At 53.9% G+C, this 23,421-nt stretch overlaps 1 protein-coding gene across 2 annotated transcripts in view; it reads left to right on the top strand.

The window, feature by feature from the left end:
- Positions 1-23,421, top strand: part of LOC8060393 (alpha-L-fucosidase 2) — a 43,618-nt gene that overhangs the window by 16,232 nt on the left and 3,965 nt on the right. The window contains exons 5-9 of one of the 2 annotated variants that reach the window (XM_021460025.1): positions 4,410-4,568; positions 5,265-5,489; positions 5,585-5,686; positions 5,780-5,915; positions 12,952-13,147. In XM_021460025.1, coding sequence (XP_021315700.1) covers positions 4,410-4,568; positions 5,265-5,489; positions 5,585-5,686; positions 5,780-5,915; positions 12,952-13,147 — 818 coding nt within the window. The remainder of the gene's footprint in view (positions 1-4,409; positions 4,569-5,264; positions 5,490-5,584; positions 5,687-5,779; positions 5,916-12,951; positions 13,148-23,421) is intronic. The other variant, XM_021460026.1, reaches the window with a different exon arrangement.

Consider the following 23,421-nt stretch of genomic DNA (forward strand, 5'->3'; position numbering starts at 1 on the left):
CTCAGCGAAAGGGAAGGTCGTTTCTTCAAAGATGACGTGCTGGATCTCTATTAGATGATAGGTCAAGGCAGCGGTACCCTTTATGGTGAGCGAAATAGCCTAGAAAAACACATTGGACAGACCTGGGGGCAAGTTTATGAGGAGCAGTGGCGGACGTGTTGGGATAACATGCATCCGAAGACTCGTAGATGATCATATGTGGGTGGCTTGTCGAACAGGGCAAGGTGAGGCGTGGAGAACTCTAGAGTCTTGGTGGGTAATATGTTGAGAAGAACAGTCCCCGTGGAAAGGGCCTCCACCCAGTAGGAGGGAGGCATGGATGCCTGAAAGAGCAGGGAGCGAACAACATTATTGATAGAGCGAATAATGCGTTCAGCTTTACCGTTTTGAGGTGAGGTGTAAGGGCAGGACATGCGAAGGTGAGTGCCCTGGGTTAGGAAGAATTGCCGGGTGCTGGAGTTGTCAAACTCTCTCCCATTGTCACACTGGACAGCTTTGACGCGGGCACCAAATTGAGTGGAGGCGTGGGCGATGAAGTGAGCAAGCTTGCTGAAAGTGTTAGATTTAAGTAGTAATGGAAAGGTCCACAAATAATGAGTGCAATCATCAAGTATGACCAAATAGTATTTATAACCTGAAATGCTAACAACCGGAGATGTCCATAAATCACAATGAATGAGATCAAACTTGCTAGATGCACAAAAGGTGGACATAAGAAAGGGCAAACGAACATGGCGCCCTAGTTGACAAGCATGACATAAATCTGAACAGTCCTGAATAGGAAATGAAACACTAGATGCGAGCTTTGACACGGTCTCATGACCAGGGTGCCCAAGACGGCGATGCCACAGTGGAGAGGAGCCCTGAGCGGCAAAGGAGAGAGCTATTACACCTGACAATCTCTTTCCGAGTTGGAAGAACCTTCATAGAACAACTAGCGGGGTCAAACTCAACAGAGTAATTATTATCGGTAGTAAATTGGCGAATAGAGATAAGATTCTTAATTTGTGGTGACACAAGGACATTATTAAGACGTGAAGTAGGCGATAACTCTGTGGAGCAAGTGGCAGTAACAGGAATAAGTGAGCCATTATCGACAATAATAGATGAAGGGTTAGGGTACAGCGGGAATAGAACATTTGAAAGTGAAGAAGATTGAGATGTCATATGTGAAGTAGCACCTGTGTCGATGTACCACTCGTTGCTCGAAGGAGGGGTCAGTGAGGTCATGTTGAATGCCGCGGCGAGCTCCGTCGGGTCCCAGGAGGGGAGGCCGGTCATAGGGTTGTAAAACCCTGGAGCGACCCATGGTGCAGCACCAGTGGGAGCAGCCCGCTGGTGGGCAGCAAGCGCCTGCTGCTGCTGCGCTTGCTGCTGCGCCTGGAGGCGAGGGGGCACCGGGATGGGCACCAAAGGTGGACGAGGGCCCTCTGGCCACATCTGGATGGTGCCAGACCAAGGATTGTAGAAGCTGGGCCAAGAGCGCCCTCCGGCAGTCTGCTGCTGCTGCGTCGTGCCACCAGGAGGTCTAGAGCCCTGTCCTGAAGAGCTGCTATTGCCGTGGCCTTTGCCGCCACCGCCGCGCTTGCTGCGACGGTTGTTGGGAGCCTTGGAGCTTCCACCAGCGCCCCCGGAGCCCAGACCAGAGGACGCAGGGGCCAGGTGGTGGTGGTGGAGGCGGCGAGTGCAGCGGCTGGAGCTTCCTTGCGGTTCTCCATGGTGAGTTCCTTGAGGACGAGATCCTCACGTGCCTCCAGGAAGGTGGGGAAGGGTTTGGCCCGATGAAGGAGCATCTTGACGTGGCTGAAGCGCTTGTCGAGGCCGCAGATGACGTTGAGGACGAGGGTGCGGTCGGAGATGACCTTGCCGAGGGCCGTGAGATCATCTGCCATCTTCTTCATCTTGCGGCAGTACTCGGTGATGTAGAGGTCGCCCTAGACGAAGTTGCGAAACCGCGTCTCCAGCTGAATGGAGCGGGCCTCCCGATTGCCGAGGAACTGCGACTTGACGGCGAGCCAAGCGTGCCGGGCAGTGGAGCCCCGGGCGGAGATGATCTCACCTAGATCATCGGTGAGCGTGGCGATGATCCAAGACTTGACGACGCAGTCCATCCGAGCCCAATCAGGAGAGATCGGGTCCGGGGGATCCTCACGGACATGGTCCTGAAGCGAAAACTTGCTGAGGATGAGCAGAAATTGATCGCACCAACGGCTGAAATTACCGGAATCGACGTCGAGGATGGTGGTGACGTGGTTCTGGATGTTGCTGACCGCAACGGCCTTAGAGTGGAGTTGGAGGAGAGCCATAGCTTCGTGGTGAAGCATGGCTGCATGCAGATCAGGCATCGGCGCACCTCCAGGTGGCGCACCAGAAGACTTCGGCGTGATGGCGACAGCAGCAGCCGCGCGCTCTTTGGCAGCCCGTGCCAGGGCATCGCTGGCGCGCTGTGCAGCGGCGTCACGCTCCGCGGCTGCGGCCTTGGCTTCGTCTTCGGCCTGGACGACGCGTGCCAGAGCAGCATCGCGAGCCTCTTGGCGTGCTCGCTCGGCACGCTGAGCAGCGGCGGCTGCCGCGTTGGCCTTCTCCTGGGCGAGGCGCTGGGCAACTGCATCAGCCCGGACGGCAGCCCCAGCAGAGGAGGCATCGGTGGCATCCGACTGAGAGGTTGGTGGAGGAGTGGATGCCATGGCTGGGCTGGCGGTGCTGCACGGGGAGGGCCGGCGCGCGAGAGGGTGGAGGGCGCGCTTGGGAAGGCTGCGCACGGGAGTGCGTCGCCAGGGCCTGGCTTGCACGCGGGTAGCGCAGCGGAGAAAAGGATCAAAAGGCGGCTGATACCATGAGAGCGAATAGGTCTCGGATTGATTGATGTATTGCATTGGTCCTTATAGGCTGATTATATAGGATACATACGACTAACACCCCATGTGGGTAGACAATATGGTACTATTCCTATTTACTATAACATTGAGCAGCCAAGCCAAATAGGCTTTGGTGCTAGGCCCATGGCTAGCCCATATGGTGCCTATTCTGACAGCCCCTTCTTTATGGAGATATTCATCGTAACTGCTTGGCAATTTGGAAGCAAAGAAATAATTTTGTCTTTGACAGAGGTCGTCCGTCTTTTGATTCCTGGAAAGTTCTTTATGGGGAACTGCATTTAGAGGTGGTGGATCGGGCTTTGTTGAGGTGTTAGTGGAGGCTGAGGTGCCTAGGTGCTTCTAGTTAGTAGTTGGGGAAGGTGGCGGATGCCGATGACCTGGCAGAATTGGTGAATATTGACTATTGAGGCCATGGTCAAGATGTTATATGATTAGGGTTGATTTGTGGTCTTGGCAGTAGATCCACTGCATGTATTTATGGTAATTTTGCTGGTTGTGGATGCACTGGCAGTGGTTGTGGTGGTACTAGTGTAGGTAATGGTGTTGGTGGTGTTCAGAAAATCCTAGACCAACCTAGGAGAAACTAGGTGGCTTTTGTATTAAGAAAATAAGCACCACATTCTCCTTGACCAGGACATGAATCTGGGTGGTTTGGGCGTATGTTCACACCCTCAAACAAGTGGGCTAGGCTTAGCTTCATTGCATTTGCAGTACATTGGTCGTTGTGTAATATATGATGACTCTGGTATTTGTTCGCCAATCTTTTCTTTAAACGAAAAGAAAATATATAAGGGTGTGTGGGCTATCCCACTTGACTGCCCCTGCCCAAGCTGTTAGTTGATTTGTTGTAGGTGCAGGGTCGCTTTTTCTTTCTTTACTGGAACAAATGTATCTTATGACAGAAAGATTACTAAGGGTTCTTTACCCCTTATTTATTCTTAATAGAATGAAGCGCAGCTTTGCTGCGTTTTCGAGAAAAAAGAGAGATGAAGGGGGAGTGGCGGGGGGGGGGGGGGGGGGGGGGTCCAACAGGTTCGTCACTCATACGGTGACCACATATGAGTGAGGCACCTAGCCCAAAGTGACCTAGGCTGCAAGTGCCAATTCTTTTCATCGTCTTGCGCCACCAGTTACCAAAACTCAGTTCGTTTGTCGGGGGACTGAATCTGTTAGGTCAGGGGATTGAATAATCTGAACCATACTTGTCTTGCCACAACGCATGTTGTTAATGATGCTATATCGTCTCATCTTCTTTGATCGCATAGTGGGCATTTATCCGGATGAGAGAGGCCCCTCTTAGCAAGCCATCTTGAGAGACATTGACAGTGATTAGTGTTAGAAGCTAACAGAAGGCTGAGTAGGTATTATTGTACAAGTCCATACTAGTATGCAGTTATAATCGAAGCTGTGTAAATAAAATGATGCATCGGTCTTATTGACAGACAACAATTACTCAAATTCTAACACAACAGTCTAAAGCTAGATATTTCATGTTTTGCTACATCTGATTTTTTATATTTTTTCTGACAGGTGAATTATGACGCTAGCGGTTGGGTCTGTCATCAAGTCACAGACTTATGGGCAAAAACATCACCAGATGCTGGTGATCCTGTATGGGCTCTATGGCCAATGGGTGGGCCTTGGCTTGCAACTCACCTCTGGGAGCACTACTGTTTTACTTTGGACAAAGTGAGCCGCACAGGAACACAGTATACCTTACTTTCGTGTATCACACTAAAAAGAAAACTGTTAGTGTTTCCATAGTCACACTAAAAAGAGAATTGTTAGTGTTTCCATAGTTAGATAGATATTAGAAGAGACAAAGAGTAGTGTCATGGTCATTTTTATTTAGTGACGTCTTGATGGTACTTCCATTCTTCTGCACAATATCTTGTGTTACTATGAGTTGAATCTCATCTGCTGTCATCAGAGGGCACGCTCTCTAATTGGTCATGACACTTGTCTATGAATAGTAAAAGCACAACACAATCAACACTAGGAAATGTGTTAGGAATTGATGGTCATGTGAACTACACGTGTTACATGTAGCATACTAGCACCAGAAAGAACGAAAGATGTGTGCCAACTTATTATGTCAATAGTGTGCTGAAGATGCTCAATGATTCTTGATTCACATGCTGCACTTCAGTGCTATTCTAAAAACTGCACTAGAGTGTCCTTTACTGGTACACAAGCTTTATCTACGTCAATTATTTCTGCACATTGTAATATATGGATAGTTTATTTTGATTACATGTGATGATTTGGTGAACTCTGAACTGACTGTTTTCTTTTAACTAATTGCATGCTCACATTCCCTGAATATTTTAAAAGTTGCATAAAATTAAACAAGATCAAATGTGAGTAATTCCACTTTCCTAGCAGGAATTTTTAGAGAAAACAGCGTATCCAATATTGCAAGGATCAGCTACCTTTTTGTTGGATTGGTTAACTGAAGGACACAGGGGATATTTGGAGACCAACCCTTCTACTTCTCCAGAACATTATTTTATTGCTCCAGATGGTAAGAAGGCCTGTGTGAGCTACTCAACAACTATGGACATGTCAATTATAAGGGAAGTTTTCTCAGCTGTTATATTGTCTGCTGATGTAAGTCTTTTGTCCTTTTTGTCCCTACTGCATACTTTCTATTTCTTCCTGAATCATCTATTTGTTTCAGTAATAACATTGTGAACATTTATCAGATTTTAGGTAAATATGACACTAATGTCGTTCAGAGAATAAAAAAAGCACTGCCACAACTCCCACCAATGAAAGTTGCTAGAGATGGTACAATCATGGAGTGGGTAAGTGGATGCTGCTCTTTCTTTTGCTATCATTCCATCTCATTTTCTTCTACAATATTGTCTTAACACTTGTGCTCTATCTTCTATGTGCAGGCACAAGATTTTGAGGATCCTGAGATTCATCACAGACATGTGTCTCACTTGTTTGGTCTTTATCCTGGACATACTATGTCACTTGAGGAAACACCTGACCTCTGCAAAGCTGTTGCCAACAGTCTTTATAAAAGAGGTACCTTTTTTTCTTAAAGTTTTTTTTTCTCAAACTACGCAGGAGAGCTGCGCGTCCTTTCATTAAGGTAGAAGAAAATAGTACACGAGTCCAGGAGGACCCAAACCTGAGTACAAAGAACAAACACACACACCACACCTCATGTACTAATCTAGATACTCGCCACAAAGAACAAGAAAAACGACCAGCGACCAAAGGGCCTACGCACCAAGGGCCAGCAACCTGGGCATGAGCTCTTGGAGCTTTGAAGCCCCTGCTGAACACCAGAGACCACCCTCCAAGCTCAGAGCCTTCATGTAGAAAGGTATTGTAGGGCAAATACACCGCACACCCAAAGGGGGGGGGTGGCCTCTCATTATATAGCCTGGACGGCTTGGGGTTACAAGTCGTGTACAACACGTACTCTATGAGTTAGCTATACATATCTAATATATATCTATGTATATCTCTAATACCCGCCCTTAGTCATAGCGGGAGAATCTCGGACGCAAAGACTAGACCTAAAATCAGTAAACAACTGTACAGGCAAGCCTTTGGTCATGATGTCCGCAAACTGGTGCGACGAGAGAACATGGAGCACTCGGACCTGACCCAGAGCAACCTTGTCACGGACAAAATGGATGTCAATCTCAATATGCTTCGTGCGCCGATGATGAGCAGGATTCCCAGCTGCACTGACATTGTCACGGTAAACAATCGTCGCCGAAGGTAGCGGAGTGTGTAGCTCCTGGAGTAACTGACGAAGCCAACATGTTTCTGCAACAGCGTGTGCTACAGCCCTGTATTCTGCCTCAGCGCTGGAGCGAGAGACGGTGGTCTGCCGCTTAGAGGACCAAGACACCAAGTTATCACCAAGATAGACACAGTATCCAGAAGTCGAACGGCGAGAATCCGGACAACCAGCCTAGTCAGCATCCGAATAAGCAGTGAGACTATCAATCGGTCCAGCACTGATAGAAAGACCAGCAGACTGTGTCCCCTTGACATAACGAAGAATCCTCTTAAGGAATGCAAGATGAGGTTCCCGTGGATCATGCATAAATAGACAGACTTGCTGAACAACATATGCAAGGTCAGGACGAGTCAGTGTCAAGTACTAGAGAGCACCAGCGAGGCTGCGATATTGTGTCGGATCAGCAACAGGAGAGCCGTCTGTGGCAGAAAGCTTCATACGGGTATCAACAGGAGTAGCTGTGGGATGGCATTCAGACATTCCAGCACGCTGCAGAAGATCAGCTGCATACTATCTTTGAGACAGAAAAAGACCGCTGGCAGATCTAGTAACAGAAATCCCAAGAAAATGATGAAGTTCTCCTAAATCCGTCATAGCAAACTCAGAATGAAGTCGCTCCATGATACGACGAAGAAGAGCTGGCAATGAGGCAGTCAGGACGATGTCATCAACATACAGTAACAAGTAAGCAGTGTTGGAGCCATCTTTGTACACAAACAGCGATGAATCAGATACTGAAGTGACAAAACCCAGAGTCTGAATGAAGGATGCAAAACGCTGGTGCCAGGCTCGAGGTGCTTGCTTGAGGCCATATAGAGATTTCTGAAGGAGACAAACATGATCTGGGGCAGTAGGATCAACAAAACCAGGGGGCTGCTGACAGTAAACAGTTTCATTGAGATGACCATGAAGAAACGCGTTCTTAACATCCGGTTGATGAATAGGCCAAGAACGAGAAGCTGCAATACTGAGAACAACCCGAATCGTGGCAGGTTTCACAACTGGACTGAAAGTTTCGTCGTAGTCAATGCCATATCTCTGAGAAAAACCACGGACAACCCAACGAGCTTTGTGTCGAGCAAGAGATCCATCTGAGTGGTGCTTATGCTTGAAAATCCACTTGCCTGAGACAATGTTGGCACCGGGTGGTCGAGGAACTAGACGCCAAGTGCCATTATCAATCAGAGCTTTGTATTCGTCAACCATCGCTGCACGCCAGTTCGGATCAGCAAGAGCACTGCGATAATTTGCAGGAAGTGGTGAAGCGATCGTGGCCGAGAAACCCAAGCGCTGAACTGGCGGAGGAAGAGTCCCAGTCTGCTGGCGAGTGACTGGGCGCGAGATGACATCTTCTGGAGGTGAGACTGGTGCAGAAACCTCAGCAGAGGAAGACCTGGTCGGCTCCGGAGCTGCATCCGAAGCATTAGAGGGCAATGGAGCAGGACGGCGCCGGCTGTAAATCTGCGTGATCGGCGGTCGAGCGCCGAGAACTCCAGCTGGTCCTCCAGCTGGGCGCAGTAGATGTCCGGCAGCAGCAGGGGGCTGCCGCTGAGCAGCAGCAGCCGTGGAAGCACCGGGGGTCGGGAGCACTGGACCGAGCCAAAGAATAGCCGGATCCTGCTCCAGGTTGTCATCGTGCACCACGCGTGGAGAAGAATGGCTGGCGGGCACCAGGGGTGTTGGTGGAGGCGCCGGTAGTCGATCCTGCAACAGAAAATCAAGCGACTCCGTAGGCGGTTTTGCAGCCGCAAACGGAAAATAAGACTCATCAAAGACTACATGCCGAGAAACGATCACTTTGCGAGTGGAGAGATCGAGGCATCAGTAACCCTTCCGGGAAGAGTGATAGCCGATGAAGACATGCAGAGGAGCGAGGGGCGAGCTTATGAGGTGTCGTGGCACTGAGATTAGGGTAGCAAAGACAGCCAAAAACTCGAAGAGAGGAGAAATCTGGCATCTTGTGATAAAGTAGATGATGAGGAATATCATTAAGGACGGAGGAGGATGGGCGCCGGTTTAGCAGATAAACTACAGTGGCCAGAGCCTCAGCCCAATATTGTGGTGGCATAGCAGCGTGCAGCAAAAGGGCGCGAGCAATATTGTTAAGAGTGCGCAACATCCGTTCAGCTTTGCCGTTTTGGGCTGACGTGTAGGGGCAAGAGGTTCGAAGTAGGATACCGCGACTACTAAGGAAGGTAGAGGTGGTGTTATTAATGAACTCTGTGCCGTTATCTGCCTGAAAGCACTTGACTGACAAATTGAACTGGGGTTGAGCATAGGAAACAAAATTGACAAGCTGAGTATGCACGTATGATTTATGCCGAAGAGGAAACGACCAACAATAATGACTGTAATCATCCACAAGCACAAGATAGTATTTGAAACCAGACACACTAAGAACTGGAGAAGTCCACACATCACAGTGAACAAGAGCAAAGGGAACAGACGAACGTGAGAAAGAACTAGTAAACGGCAACCGAGCATGTTTACCAAGTTGACAGGCATGGCAAACAGCACGATCTAAGTTATTACATGAAATAGCTGAAATTTTATTGAGACGAGCTAGGGCAGCGGGTGCAGGATGACCGAGACGGGAGTGCCACAAGGATGATGGAACAACAACATGACAGGTGGCAGCTGGTGGACTGGACGATGAAAGGGTGTAGAGGTCCCCTCCATTATTGCAGTGTAGAATCACGTTCCCGGTCTGGAGATCCTTGACACAAAAACCATAGGCATCAAACTCAATAGAGCAGTTATTGTCACGAGTAAATTGACGAACTGAAAGGAGGTTGCGAACAAGATGTGGAGCAACAAGAACATTATTGAACATTATTGAGTTTGAAGAGATGATCCGCGATAGGAATAATAGAAGTGCCACGACTACAGACTGGAATAGATGCCCCATTGCCGATTGTTATGAAGGACGGCAAATGAGGGAGACGGGAAAGAAGTATACCGTCGCTGGCGGCCATGTGAGAGGTCGCGCCAGTGTCGAGGACCCAGGGACTTGGTCCTGCGCCGCCTTGGAGTGCCATCTGGTTCAGCGAAGCGATGAGGGCACCCTGATCCCAGCCGCCTGTCATGGAAGGGGGGGCGAACGCCGTGTGCGCCTGTGGCAGAGGCGCAAGGGGGGGACGCCACTGTGGCTGATGATGCCACTGCGGTTGCTGCGGGGGCATACCAGCCCATGGGTTCATGCAGAACCAAGGACCGGCTGGAGGGACGCCGGGACGCTCGCCTGACGAAGTCTGTGACGGGGCGGACTGCTGCTGGAAGCGGCCACCACCGCCGTTACCCTTGCCTTTGCCCTTGCCCTTACCCTTGCCACCACCACCGTTACTGCCACCACGGTTGGGCTGGGCAAGGGTGGAGCGACAGGAAGGGGATGAACAGGGGCTGGGCACAGGGACGGAGGTGTCAACTGCAGTAAGGGCAGTGTCGGAGGAGACCTTGGCGTCGGAGGCGAGGCGAATTTCCTTGAGCCGGAGGGTATTGTGCGCTGAGGTGAAGGACGGAAGCACCGCCGAGTTGGGGATGATGTCCGCAGAATTTGCGAATCGCGGGTTGAGACCACGAAGCAAATTCAGCACAAGCTGAGGCTCGGAGACGGCTTGGCCAACGTCGCGGAGGGCGTCGGCTGTCTGCTTCATCTTCTGGGCGTAAGCGTCGATGGTGAGATCTCCCTGCACCATGGTGTGGAACTCCTGGCCCAGGACAACTGCGCGGGTGGCCTAGTTTGTCTGGAACAGAGCCGTAATGGCGACGTAGAGAGCGCGTGCCGTCTGATCTGGCTCCATGGCGAGGTCGAGAACGCTATCGTCGACGCAGCCATATATCCAGCTCCGGACGCAGGCGTCGGGTTGCGACCAATTGCGATCAGTGGGCCGGGGTGGGATGGAGCCGTCGATGTGACCTAGCAGGCCAAACTTGCCGCACATGGCAGTGAAGAAGGCGGACCACTTGGTGAAGTTTGGCAGCTTGAGGTCGAGGACGAGCGGGACGTGAGACTTCACGTTGATGGTGGCGTAGGAGAAGATCGCTGGTGCAGGAGCACCCCCCAGGGCCGGCATGGAAGGGGAGCCAGCCATACTGGAGGTGGAGGACGCACTGGATGAATCAGTGCTCATGGCGACGGATGGTGCGGTGGCGAACAGGTGCAGATTGCAGCCTGAACGGGCAGGGAGGGCGCGCCGGGCTAGGTCGGCGGCACCGTGGAGAGGGCAGCGGAAGACAGGAACCCTAACCCTAAACTGTCCCGGACGCAGATACCATGTAGAAAGGTATTGTAGGGCAAATACACCGCACACCCAAAGGGGGGGGGGTGGCCTCTCATTATATAGCCTGGACGGCTTGGGGTACAAGCCTGACGGCTGGTTACAAGCCTGGACGGCTTGGGGTTACAAGTCGTGTACAACACGTACTCTATGAGTTAGCTATACATATCTAATATATATCTATGTATATCTCTAATACTTCAGCACCACCTGAAGACTTGGCCTCGAATTCTCGAATACGCAATCATTGCGGTGCTTCCAGATCTCCCATGCCACCAAGATTAGTAAGGAGTTGAGGCCCTTACGCGCTTCTTTTGGAACAGCTCTGACAACTTTCCTCCACCATCCAGAGAAACTACCCACTGAAAGATTAGGTGCTAAATGTACTATGCCCAAGAGCTGAAAGATTGAAACCCAGACTTGGCGAGCAAACACACAGCCAACCAAAAGGTGACTGATTGTTTTCTCAGCCTGATCACAAAGGGGGCAGACCTCCAGGTGTGGCAGACCCCGTTTTGCTAAATGGTCAGCCGTCCAACACCGGTTATGAACCACCAACCAAATGAAGAATTTGCAACGCAGGGGGGGTCCAACTCTTCCAAATTCTTCTCCAAGGACTGAACTTGATTGTTCCGATGAAGAAGGCGGAATAAGCGGACTTGCTGCTTTACGAGCCTGACTGGGATTCATTGCCGCTACTCGAAGGCAAAAGAATAGGATCTTTAGGTTCACCATCCAAATCCTGATTCAGCAGGGAAGAAACCATGCCACGATCACCATAGCCCGAGCGCCGGCCGCGAGACCTCCGCCACCTACAATGCCCTTGAGGGCTACTGTCTCGGCACTAGGCCGCCCAGAACAAGCCTGGACAGAAACCAACGGTGGAGAGGCCGAACCCAGCGGCGGAGGGGCTGGCTCGAGCAGCGGCGACTCAGCAACTGCGCCAAACCATCATGCGCTGAGGAGGGCTCGACGAATGTCCTAGAGGACTCCGGCGTGCCGGGCAAGTAGAGAGACGATGACCCCACGCCCGGCAGGAGAAGCAGCAGGGTGTAGACCGGCAATTCGTCGCGCGGTGATGCCAAGAGAAACAATTGAAGCACCTCCACACCAGGTCTGGTGGAACCGGCCGCCGCGACGGACGTGCCTGCCGGCCCTGGGCACCTCTAGAGCGCCGGCCCTCCTTGGTTGACCAACCATCAGTTTCCGGCTTCCTACCGGCCTTCAACCGCGCCAGATCCTCCAGGCGAAGAACAATTCTAGCTGGCCCCGCACTGGAGGCCACTGGTTGGGAGGTCAACGACGAAGCGCACGACCGTCGGGGCCAAGAGGAGGTGCTGCAACAGAGCCGCCCAGCAGCACTTCCTTGATAGACTGCAGGGCGCGGGGAGAAGAGCCCCCCGAGGAACTAGCAGAGGAAGGGGACGCGTCGCTCCACCGCTGGGCCTTCGAGCGACCTGCCGTCGCAATAAGCAGGACCCGATTGGGAGCGCGACAAGGAACCCGGCGCGAGGGAAGAGGAGCAGGCCAGGCGGGAGGCTGCTGCGGCAGTGTTGGTGGCCACTGGGTATGGAGTAGGCTCCGGCGTGGGGCTGGGAATGCAAAGCGCCAGGGAAGGGAGAGGGGGAGGCGAAACGCGAGCCATCCTTATGTTTTATTTTTTTTAAAGTGAATGTGCATAAGAAATGTATTAGGTTTTTGTTGTTTTCAATTCGAGTAAACTACTTAAAACATATTCCTCTAAGAGTGATCAACCTCAAAGCAGGTACTTATGTTCATATAGAAATATTGGATGTCAAAGTTGTTTTCTTTGGATTGTGTACGTTCATTTGGCAAATCAAAATCATTTTCTTCTTCGTTATGCTTGGTCGGAACTTGCAAAGGCTTATCCATGTATTTGCTGATAGATTAGACGTTAAACATCTTCAGCTCAATATAAAGTTAATCTGTAAATATTAAAATTTTTAACAGTTTCATGACACTGCCAGAAATGTTCACTTTGTTTAGTGACAAATCCATTGCTCAGGTGATGAAGGCCCAGGCTGGTCTACTTCATGGAAAATGGCCCTATGGGCCCATCTTCACAACAGTGACCATGCATACAAAATGATACTGCAGCTAATCACTTTGGTGAATCCAGAACACGAGGTTTCAAGGGAAGGAGGCCTATACAGCAATCTGTTCACTGCACATCCACCTTTCCAAATTGATGCAAATTTCGGGTAAACATGATCATTTAGCTTGGATCTAGTTTATACAGCATATCATATAGGCCTGTTTGGCATAGCTGTAGTCTGTTGTCATAGGGCACAGGAAGAAGCCAGCAGCAGCAGTGCTAGGATCACTGAATTAGCCAAATCAGTGGCTGCAGTCACTGAATTAGACATAGGAAAAGACAGAGTGATTTTAGGAAATCACAGAGTGAGATTTCAGGAATAAACTCAGGCCTCATGGCTATGTAAAGGAGTCGTTGGGAGGAAAAAAGCAAGAAAGATTTTGCCTAATCCCTCTCTTCTTCCTCTAAACACAATAGGAGCCGACGGGCACAACTCAGACCTATTTCTCATGGAGCTTGGTGATTGTTGCCCAATTCATAAACTTGGATCTGGAAAAAGCCCAGAGGGCAGCTTGGCCCTTGGCCGCTTGGATTGAATCAAAACTGGGATTACAGAGTTGTGATAGAGGGAGGGGGGTATGCCACTTATATAGCAATGTGGTCAGCCACCCACTCCAGAATATGCTAAAGCAAAAGTAAAGATGCCTGCTCCAAACTTGGATGCCAAGGCACTGCTACTACTAATGCAGAAATTAAGATACATAGCAATTAGGCTTAACAAATATTCTCCCCCTAAGCCTAATGCTGTTTGATCTGCTCCAGCCCAATCCTCCAGCTCATCTCCTGAAATTTGGCCTTCCCCAGAGACTTGGTGAGTATGTCTGCAAGCTGATCAGTAGTAGGGATGTGGCTGGCCTTGATACTTCCATCTTCCAGGCAGTCTCTGATGAAGTCATACTTGATTCTTATGTGCTTGCTCCTGTCATGGAAGACTGGGTTCTTGGCCAGAGCTAAAGCAGACTTGCTGTCCACCTTCAACTCCACCACATCAACTTCTTTGCCTAGCAGCTCCCCGAGCAGTCTGGACAACCACAGTGCTTGAGTTGCAGCAGAGGCAGTAGCAATGCATTCTGCCTCGCAGCTTGACAAGGCCACCACTCTCTGCTTGATTGACTGCCAGCTGACCAGACAATCGCCCAAGAAGAACATAGTCCCACTGGTGCTCTTGCTTGTATTGATGTCACCGGCGAGGTCGCTGTCACAGTAGCCGATGAAGCGCGCTGTTCCGGGAGCCCTCTTGTAGTGAAGACCATACTCCAGAGTCCCAGCAACATAGCGGAGGATGCGCTTCACCGCCTGCAGATGCTCCACCGTGGGCCGCTCCATGAACCGGCTCACGTACCCGACGGCGAATGCCAAGTCCGGCCGGGTATGCACGAGATACCGGAGGCTGCCGACAAGCCGCCGGTAGTGCGTGGAGTCCACCTCCTCAGCCTTGCTTTCCCTGCTCAGGCGAAGCTTCTCTTCCATAGGCGTGTGCGCCGGATTGCAGCCAATCATTTCGTCGAGCTCGAGGATCCGCTTGGCATAGTGAGTCTGGCGGAGGGTGATGCCACTGGCATCCTGACGCACTTCGACGCCGAGGTAGAAGCAGAGTAAGCCAAGATCGCTCATGTCGAACCTTTCCTTCATCTGCGCCTTGAAGCTCTCAACTCTCTCCTCAGCGCCAGTGATGATGAGATCGTCGACGTACACACCGACGAGCAGGACAGAGCGTCCGCTGCCCCGCCGATACACGGCCGCCTCGTGCACGCTCTGGGTGAAGCCCATCGCCTTCAGGGTGGCGTCCAGCTTCGCGTTCCAGGCGCGCGGTGCCTGCCGCAAGCCGTATAGGGCCTTGCGCAGGCGGTACACCTTGCCTTCTTCTTCGGCGACGGTGAAGCCCGGTGGCTGGCGCACGTATACCTCCTCCTTGAGGTCGCCGTTCAGGAAGGCGGACTTCACGTCTATGTGATGCACCGACCACCCTTCCTCAGCCGCCAGCGCAAGGAGGACGCGCACTGACTCCATGCGCGCCACGGGGGCGAACGCGTCATCGTAGTCGACGCCCTCCTGCTAGACGAAGCCCCGCGCCACCAGTCGAGCCTTATGCTTGATCACCGAGCTCTTCTCATCCTTCTTGAGCTTGAAGACCCATTTCAGAGTGATCGGGCGGTGACCAGCAGGCAATTCGACAAGCTCCTAGGTCTTGTTCTTCTCCACAGACTCGATCTCTTGCTTCATGGCGGCCTCCCACGCCGGATCACCTCGTGCCTCCGCGTGGTTGGTGGGCTCGCCGGCGTGCGTGAGATGGAGCTGGGCGAAGAGACGCGGCGCCAGGTCTGGAGGAGACACATCTCCCAGGATGTTGGTCATCTTGCGGTACCGGAGGGGCTCGTCGTCGTAGAAGGCGTCCAAGCGATCCTTGTCATCCTCCAGCGGCGTCGCGAGCTCGATTTGGGGCTGATCGGTGGACGGAGTAGTGGTCGGAGATGGTGTCGCAGCAGCTCCAACACCGCTCCCGTTCTCCCCCGGAGCTGGTGAGCTTGATGGCGTGGTCGGAGTGGTCGGAGTCGCTGAAGTGGTCGGTGTGGTCGGAGATGGTTCAGGCGAGGCTGGAGCAACTGCGGTGGTCGGAGTGGTCGAAGCAGAGGAGGTTGTTGAAGACTCTTCCCCGTGCTCCTTCCTTCTCGCTGAACACCGCGTACTCGATGACGAACTCCGTGTTCACTAGAGCTGCGTCTTCTCCAGCCTTCACCCGATCCCAGCCGCGGCTCTCGTCGAAGATGACGTCCCGCGACACGCGCACTCGCTGCGTCGCCGGGTCGAGCACGCGATACGCCTTGGCACCGTCGGCGTAGCCGATGAAGATGCCGGGGCGACTCCGATCATCCAACTTCTTCAGCTGGGTTAGGTCCTTGGTGTAGGCCACACACCAGAACATGCGCAGGTGACCCACCGCCGGCGTCTTGCCGTGCCATGCCTCGTAAGGCGTCTTGCCCTGCAAGCACTTGGTAGGCGCTCGGTTCAGGAGATGGACAGCAGTCACCACTGCCTCCCCCCAATACCGAGCCGGAAGACACCTCTGCTTCAGCAGCGCACGAGCCATGGCCACCACCGTCTGGTTCCGACGCTCCACGACTCCGTTCTGCTGCGGCGAGTAGGGGGCGGTGTAGTGGCGCTCGATTCCTTCGTCGGCGCAGTAGGCCGCAAACTCCATGGCGGTGAATTCGCGACCGTTGTCTGTGCGCAACACCTAGAGCTTGCGTCCGCTCCCCTTCTCAGCTATAACTTGGAGATGCTTGATGGCGTCCGCGGCGGCGTCCTTGGTGGTCAGCAATGCCACCCACATGTACCGCGTGGCGTCGTCGACGAGCAGCAGGAAGTAGCGTCTGCCGCCCGGAGTTGCCGGCGAGATTGGGCCACAGAGATCGCCGTGGACGAGCTTGAGCGGCTCCTGCGCGCGGTACTCAGCTTCCGCCGGGAACGGGGCTCGACGGTGCTTGGCGAGGACGCACGTGTCGCAGAACTGTCCGACATGGGTGATCCCAGGCAGCCCGCGCACCATGTCGTTCTTGGGCAGCTGCCGGAGAGCGTCGAAGTGGAGGTGGCCGTAGCGCTCATGCCAGCGCCATGCCGCATCATCCTTGCATGCGGCGAGGCAGAGCGGCTTGGCCTGATTCAGGTGCAGAACGTAGAGGCGGTTGGCACCGCGGCGCACCTTGACGAGTAGCCGCTGGTGTCGATCCCAAATCCTCAGGACACCGTGCTCGATCTCCACCTTTGATCCACCCTCGTTTAGTTGGCCGAGACTCATGATCGAGTTCCTGAGCGTCGGGATGAAGTAGACGCCGTGCAGCACCCGGTGCTCCCCGTTCTTCGCTTCGAAGATGATGGACCCAACGCCATGGATCTCCACCTTTGACTCGTCGCCGAACCTCACCGATCCTCTGGCAGATGTGTCCAGGTCGGTGAAGAGCTCGCGTCGGCCGGTCATGTGGTGGGTTGCACCATTGTCCAGGTACCATCCGTCCATCTTCTCTCCATTGCCGGTGTCGAGGTAGGCGCGCGCACGGGGCTCCTCAAGCTCGAGGCAGCCACTGTTGGCGCAGAAGATTGAGGCTTGAGGCTTGCTGCAGCTCCCTTCTACGTCGAGCTCCAGGAAGCCATGCGCGAGGAAGGCAGCAGCGTCCGCATCCACTTGGGCGACGTTGGCGGCACCACCGCGCTCCCGATTACGTCGGGGATGAGGACAGTCTCGGGCCCAGTGGCCTCCTTGATGGCAGTTGAGGCAGAGGTCGTCGCGATTCGCCTTGCGCTCGCCGTCCACACCTCCTGCCTTGTCCGCCTGCACCCCTCCGCCACCGGCTCCTCCTCCGCCGCGATCGCCGCGCGGCTTGTTCTTCTTGCCACCGCGAGGACGCCGTCTCCTGTCCTTGGACGGCCCGGCTGCTTCCTCCTTCTTCTTGTCGAAGGCCCGCCACTGTTCGGCGGTGTACATAAGCTTGCCGCCGGCGTTGGCGGATTCGAGGTCATCCGCCAACTCTCGGTCCTGGACCGACTTGAGCCGGCCGGCGACGTCCTCGATGGTGAGCGCGTCGAAGTCGAGCAGGGTCTCGATCGAGTTCACGATCTGCCTGTACCTCTTCGGCATGCACCGAAGAAGCTTCTCGACGGCGCGCTCTTCGGTGAGGTCGGTGTCGCCGTTCAGCTTCATCTGCTCCATCAGACTGCTGAGGCGCACGGCGAAGTCCTCGACATGTTCGCCGGGCTGAAAGGCGAGGCCTTCCCACTCCCCGCGAAGGCGCTGCAGCGTCGCGCGGCGTACCCGGTCACCGCCGACTCTGCGCAGCGCGATGGCGTCCCACGCCAGCTTCGCCGTCCTCTTGTTGGCGATGGAGGCCGCGATGTCGAGTGGGACAGCGGCGCACCGAGCCTCCAAGGCCCGGCAATCCTCCTCATACGTGACGCCACCGAGGTGAACTGCATCCCAAAGATGTCGAGCTTGGAGCTTTACCTTCATCAGGAGACTCCACTCGTGGTAGTTGCTCTTGGTGAGCATCGGCCACGGTGTCCCGGCCCCGGAGTCGCGGTAGACCATCTGCGGCACCGGCGAACGCCCGCGACGACCACAGCGCCGCTCAGGAGACGGCGACTGGCGGCGGCACTCGGGGGTGCGCGATCGTGATCCCGCGGAGACCGCATCCTCCTGCTCCAGCTCCTGGCGCAGAGCGGCCGCGGCCTGCGCCGCTGCCTCTGCGGCAGCAAGGCGCGTCCTGCAGTCATCTCCCCCTGCGCCGAAGGCTCCAGCGCCCCGCTGCTCCACCGTGGATGCTGCAGCTGCTGCTGCGGCGGCGGCAGCGGCTGCCCGAACGCGAGCACTCCCGGTGGACATGGCTCTCTCTGGGTAAACCCTAAAGCTCTAGATACCAATTGTTGCCCAATTCATAAACTTGGATCTGGAAAAAGCCCAGAGGGCAGCTTGGCCCTTGGCCGCTTGGATTGAATCAAAACTGGGATTACAGAGTTGTGATAGAGGGAGGGGGTATGCCACTTATATAGCAATGTGGTCAGCCACCCACTCCAAAATATGCTAAAGCAAAAGTAAAGATGTCTGCTCCAAACTTGGATGCCAAGGCACTGCTACTACTAATGCAGAACAGAAATTAAGATACATAGCAATTAGGCTTAACTAACAGTGATGAGTAGTACGACGAAGCAGAGGCCTCCGGGGAGCCCAAGGGGGACGACGACCCACTCTCCCACCACGCGATTGCGGGGGTGCGCACCAGTTGCTGCTGCATTTTCTTGCTCCGAAGAAACATCGGCTGCTGCTGCATCTCCTTGCACCGAATAAACATGAACGCCATCGGTCGCTACTGCATCTGAAGAAACGTGAATACCATCTGTTACTGTGGCCTAAGAAACATGAACTCCATAGGCTGCACCATCACCTTGCACTCCATCTGCTTCATCTTCATCATCTATGGCATGAAACAAAAACGGAAGAATGAAACCATTACCAAAAGGAAGATTTGGCAAAACTGAAAACTGAGTAAAGGAGCACCTTGAATTCCATCATCGCACACCATGTCATAATCAAGTTCATGAGCAAGGCCATCAAACTCTGCAACGCCATCCCAATATATGGGATAGATTTGGCCTGATTCGGGTGGCTGTAGGTTTAAATCTGTACCTAATCCAGGCATTGCTTTGGTTCTCCAGCATGCATCAGAGGTAGAGAAAGAGAGGAAGCGAGGGGGATAGTTTGCTGGAAGTACCTGGGCATAGCCATCCTCCATGGTGATTTATATAGGCCATGGCAAAAACGAACTTGAGTGGCTGGCAATGATATTTTGATGCATTGGTGGCTAAGTTTTGTGCTGTGGTGCAGCCAAATTTTAGTCTAGGCAACATCTAATGGAAGATCAAATGAAAAAAGAACTGGTTGTAGGCTGAGTGCGCGATTATGAGGGGCTAATGACATTTTTAGCAGCGTCAGCGCACGATTACTTGGGGAAACGAATGTACACCAGGGCATTAAGAGGACCACGGCGATTAAATGGAAATCTGTGATGCTTTGCTGCTCCTTGGTCACCGTGCCGAAGGCTAAAATGATTTAAACTGTTGGATGGATGAAGTATTGCTGGACATTCAAAATGAAGCAGACTTCAATTCCAGGGAAAAAACTAGCAATAGAATCACTTTTATTTATAGAGGGCCATCATATGCTTGTCCTAGCGAGGGAGAGCAGAGACTCCAGCCCCCTCCCCATGCTCCTCCAGCGAGCTCACCGGCGACGGGGAGGTGGGAAGCCCCCGCCCACCCTTCCTCCTAGCTTGCCCAAGTTTTAGGCTACCCAGTTGTGAAGTAGTTGCCTGGATGGGTGCAGCATCGAGGACAACAGTGGCTCAGCTCTTCTAGGTGTGGCATTGTGAAGAAGTTTCTCCTCCTTTCTTCACATGGTGCTCAGCTCCTCCGATGCCTTAGCAGCGATGTCGGCTCTTGGTTGCCACAGCCTAGGGAGGCTCTGGTCGCAAGATCTTCGTACCCTTCGCCTACTGCACAACTGCCACTGCTGCTAGGGCCTTCTTCCCCGGTTGTGCTGTCATCCTCGTCTCTAATGGCAGCGACTCCCCATCCCAGAGGTTGGCTTCATCCGCCATCGCCACCTCCTAGAGATCGGCTCCACCACCACGTCCACCTATGGAGGTGCCGGGGCCATGAGAGCCTCAAGCCACGCCAAATTCGACTCCATCCCCATCTGGGCCTCTAGATCCTCCTGCGCAATGGCTGGTTTCGATGTTTTCTTTGCCCTTAGAGCACACTCGGTCCCTATCGGCTCTACCACCAAGGGAAGTGGGTGTCCTGCTAGTCGTCTAGTCTACCAATAGCAGCAACCTTGTCGGGTAGATGTCATCGTTGCATCTAAATCGTGGGGTGTTGGGGTCGTGTTCATCAGCGGGGCCGCGGTCACCGTGCCTTTTCCTCGATCGTGTTGTTGTAGTGAGGGCACGACGGGGTGGCGAGTCTTTGCAAGGAGGTTGCTATGGGCGACACCGTCCATGGGTTGGATGGGCCAGCCATGGCAGCTTGGAGTGGGAGAACCTGGCTTTCAGGCTAGTGAGGACATCAACGACTCACCTTGATGCAGCAGTTGGCGCGGCACAGTGATGACGACATCGACAAGGAGGGAGCCGTCAAGAAGCTTCTCCACGTCATCCCCAAGTAGTACTTGCAAGTCGCCATTGCGATCGAGATGTTGCTGGACTTCTCCGAGCTATCCATCGAGGAGGTGATGGGTCGCCACAAGGCCGTTGACAACCGCGAGCAGCTACCTCCCTCAGACCAGGTCACCTTCGGTGGCAAACTTCTCTTCACCAAGGAGTAGTGGCTCACCCGCCAGCGGGAGCTGAAGAAGGGGGAGGCTTCGGGTTCAACGAGTAGCCGCAAGTGTCGTCCGCGGAAGTGGGACAAGGCTCCCTAGGCACATCGTGGCGCTCCTGACGGCACCAACGGCGAGCGCAAGGCTACCCGTGACAACACCTGCAAGAACTGCGGTAGGACCAGCCACTAGGCCAAGGATTGCCAGTAGGCGAAGCGCGGCGGTCAGGCACATGTCGTGCAAGGTGACGACCTGGCTCTGTTCTTCGTACATAGGAGCATCAAGATGCACTCCTCTCCCTCACCAGTTGCTGCAGCGCTGCTCGACCTCGACGAGTTGCAGGACCACGTCTTCCTCGGCAATAGGTCTAACGGCGACAAGATCGACAGGTGGTACCTCGACACTGGCGCCACCCACCACGTGACCGGGCTGCAAGAGTTCTCCGAGCTCAACTCTAGCGTTTGAGGCTCCGTCAAGTTCAGGGATGCCTCCGCTGTGGAGATCAAGGGCATTGGCTCTGTCGTCTTCACCGCTAAGGCCAGCGAGCACCGGCTGCTCACCGGTGTCTACTACATCCTCGCATTGAGGAACTCCATCATCAGCTTGGGACAGCTGGATGAGACGGCTCGCATGTGGAGATCGAGTATGAGGTCCTGCGCATCTGGGATCGCCATTGTTGCCTACTCGCCAAGGTGAACAAAGGCACGAACTGCCTCTACGTCCACGTGCAAGTGGCGCATCTCGTGTGTATTGTAGTCCGCCATGACGATGACGCATGGCGGTGGCACAAAGCTCATAGGCACCTCAATTTCAGGGCCGAAAGCAACTCGGCAACAAGGAGGTGGTGCAGGGTATGCAGCGAGTCAAACACGTGGAGTAGTTTTGCGAAACCTGCGTCCTCACCAAGCAGTGGTGGCTTCCCTTCCCCCGCTAGGCGAGTTTTCGTGCCAAGGAGAAGCTAGAGCTCATGCAGTTTCTCGTGCCAAGGAGAAGCTAGAGCTCGTGCACGGTGACCCCTACGGCCCCGTGACACCGGCCACACCTAGAGGCTGGCGCTTCTTCCTGCTCCTCGTCGATGATGTGTCCCACTACATGTGAGCAGTCCTACTCGTCTCCAAGGTGGCAACTGCAAACACAATCAAGCTGTTGCGGAGGAGTGCGGCCACAAGCTTCGGGTGCTATGCACCGACAACGGCTGGTGAGTTCGCGGCGGACTATGCTGACGAGGGGATCTAGGGCCACTTCTCTGTGCCAGAGACCCTATAGTAGAATGACATCATTGAGCGCCACAACCAGACGGTGGTGGCCATCGCCCACGCCCTCGAACAGAGAGGGATGCTGGCAATCTACTAGGGTGAGGTGGTGATGATCGTTGTTCACCTGCTCAAACGCTCGCCCACCAAGGCCTTCGATGATAAGACACTGAACCGCTTGCCCACCAAGGCCCTCGATGATAAGACACCATATGAGGCTTGGCATGGGTGCAGACACAGTGGTGAGCCACCTTCGCATCTTTGATTGTCTCGCCATCGCCAAGGAGCTCAACCACGTCGGCAAGTTCGATGACCAGAGCATGTCGGGATCTTCATCGGCTACGCGGAGGGTGTCAAGGCCTACCGCATCCTCGACCCTGCGACACAGCGCGTCCGCATCTCCTATGACCCAACGAAGGGCGAGGCTGGGTCTGGGACAAGGCGGTGGATGATAGCTCGACTTTGACTCGTAGAGATTTCGTCGTCGACTACGTCCACTTCGAGGGAGCTGGGGGAGCTAGCAGCTCATCTTCACTTCGTCTACCTCAGCCCCTGGCTCGCCATTAGCTTCGACGAGTCCACCGCCTACACCACCATTGAGTCCTCCACTAGCTGCACCACCGGCTCGCCCCCTCTCTTGCATCGGCTACGCCCTGCTCTCCTGCACTGGCGCCCACACCTCTGAGATCGACACGAGCAGCTTCGGTCCGTTACGGGCAGCGCATGGTGGACTTCGCCGCTTCGCTATCCAACGATGAGGACCACGTCGATGCCTACCATGACGACAAGCCTTTGCGCTACCACATCATGGACAACATCTTCAGCGATCAACCCATCCCTAGACTGGCAACACACCTCGAGGAGAGCTGCACCTGGCGCACGAAGACGGCTAGCCCCTTTCCTTCGAGGAGGCGGAGGGAGACGCGGCATGGTGCGCCATGATGCAGCAGGAGATGGATGCGATCGAGTGGAACCGGATGTGGGAGCTGGCGGGTGTTCCTGCCGCTTTCGGCCACCGCACGATCACCCTTAAGTGGGTCTACAAGCTCAAGAAGGATGAGGCCAAGACGGTGATCAAGCACAAGGGGCGTCTGGTGGCGCGTGGGTTTGTTCAGTATGAGGGAGTTGACTTCCATGACGCTTTCACTCCCGTTGCGCGGATGGAGTCCATCCATCTCCTCACGCTGGCGGCCTAGGAGAGCTGGTGTGTGCACCACATGGATGTCAAGTCTGCCTTCCTCAACAGTGACCTGAAGGAGGATG

Source organism: Sorghum bicolor, chromosome 4 (assembly GCF_000003195.3).
Source record: "Sorghum bicolor cultivar BTx623 chromosome 4, Sorghum_bicolor_NCBIv3, whole genome shotgun sequence".
NCBI lineage: Eukaryota > Viridiplantae > Streptophyta > Magnoliopsida > Poales > Poaceae > Sorghum > Sorghum bicolor.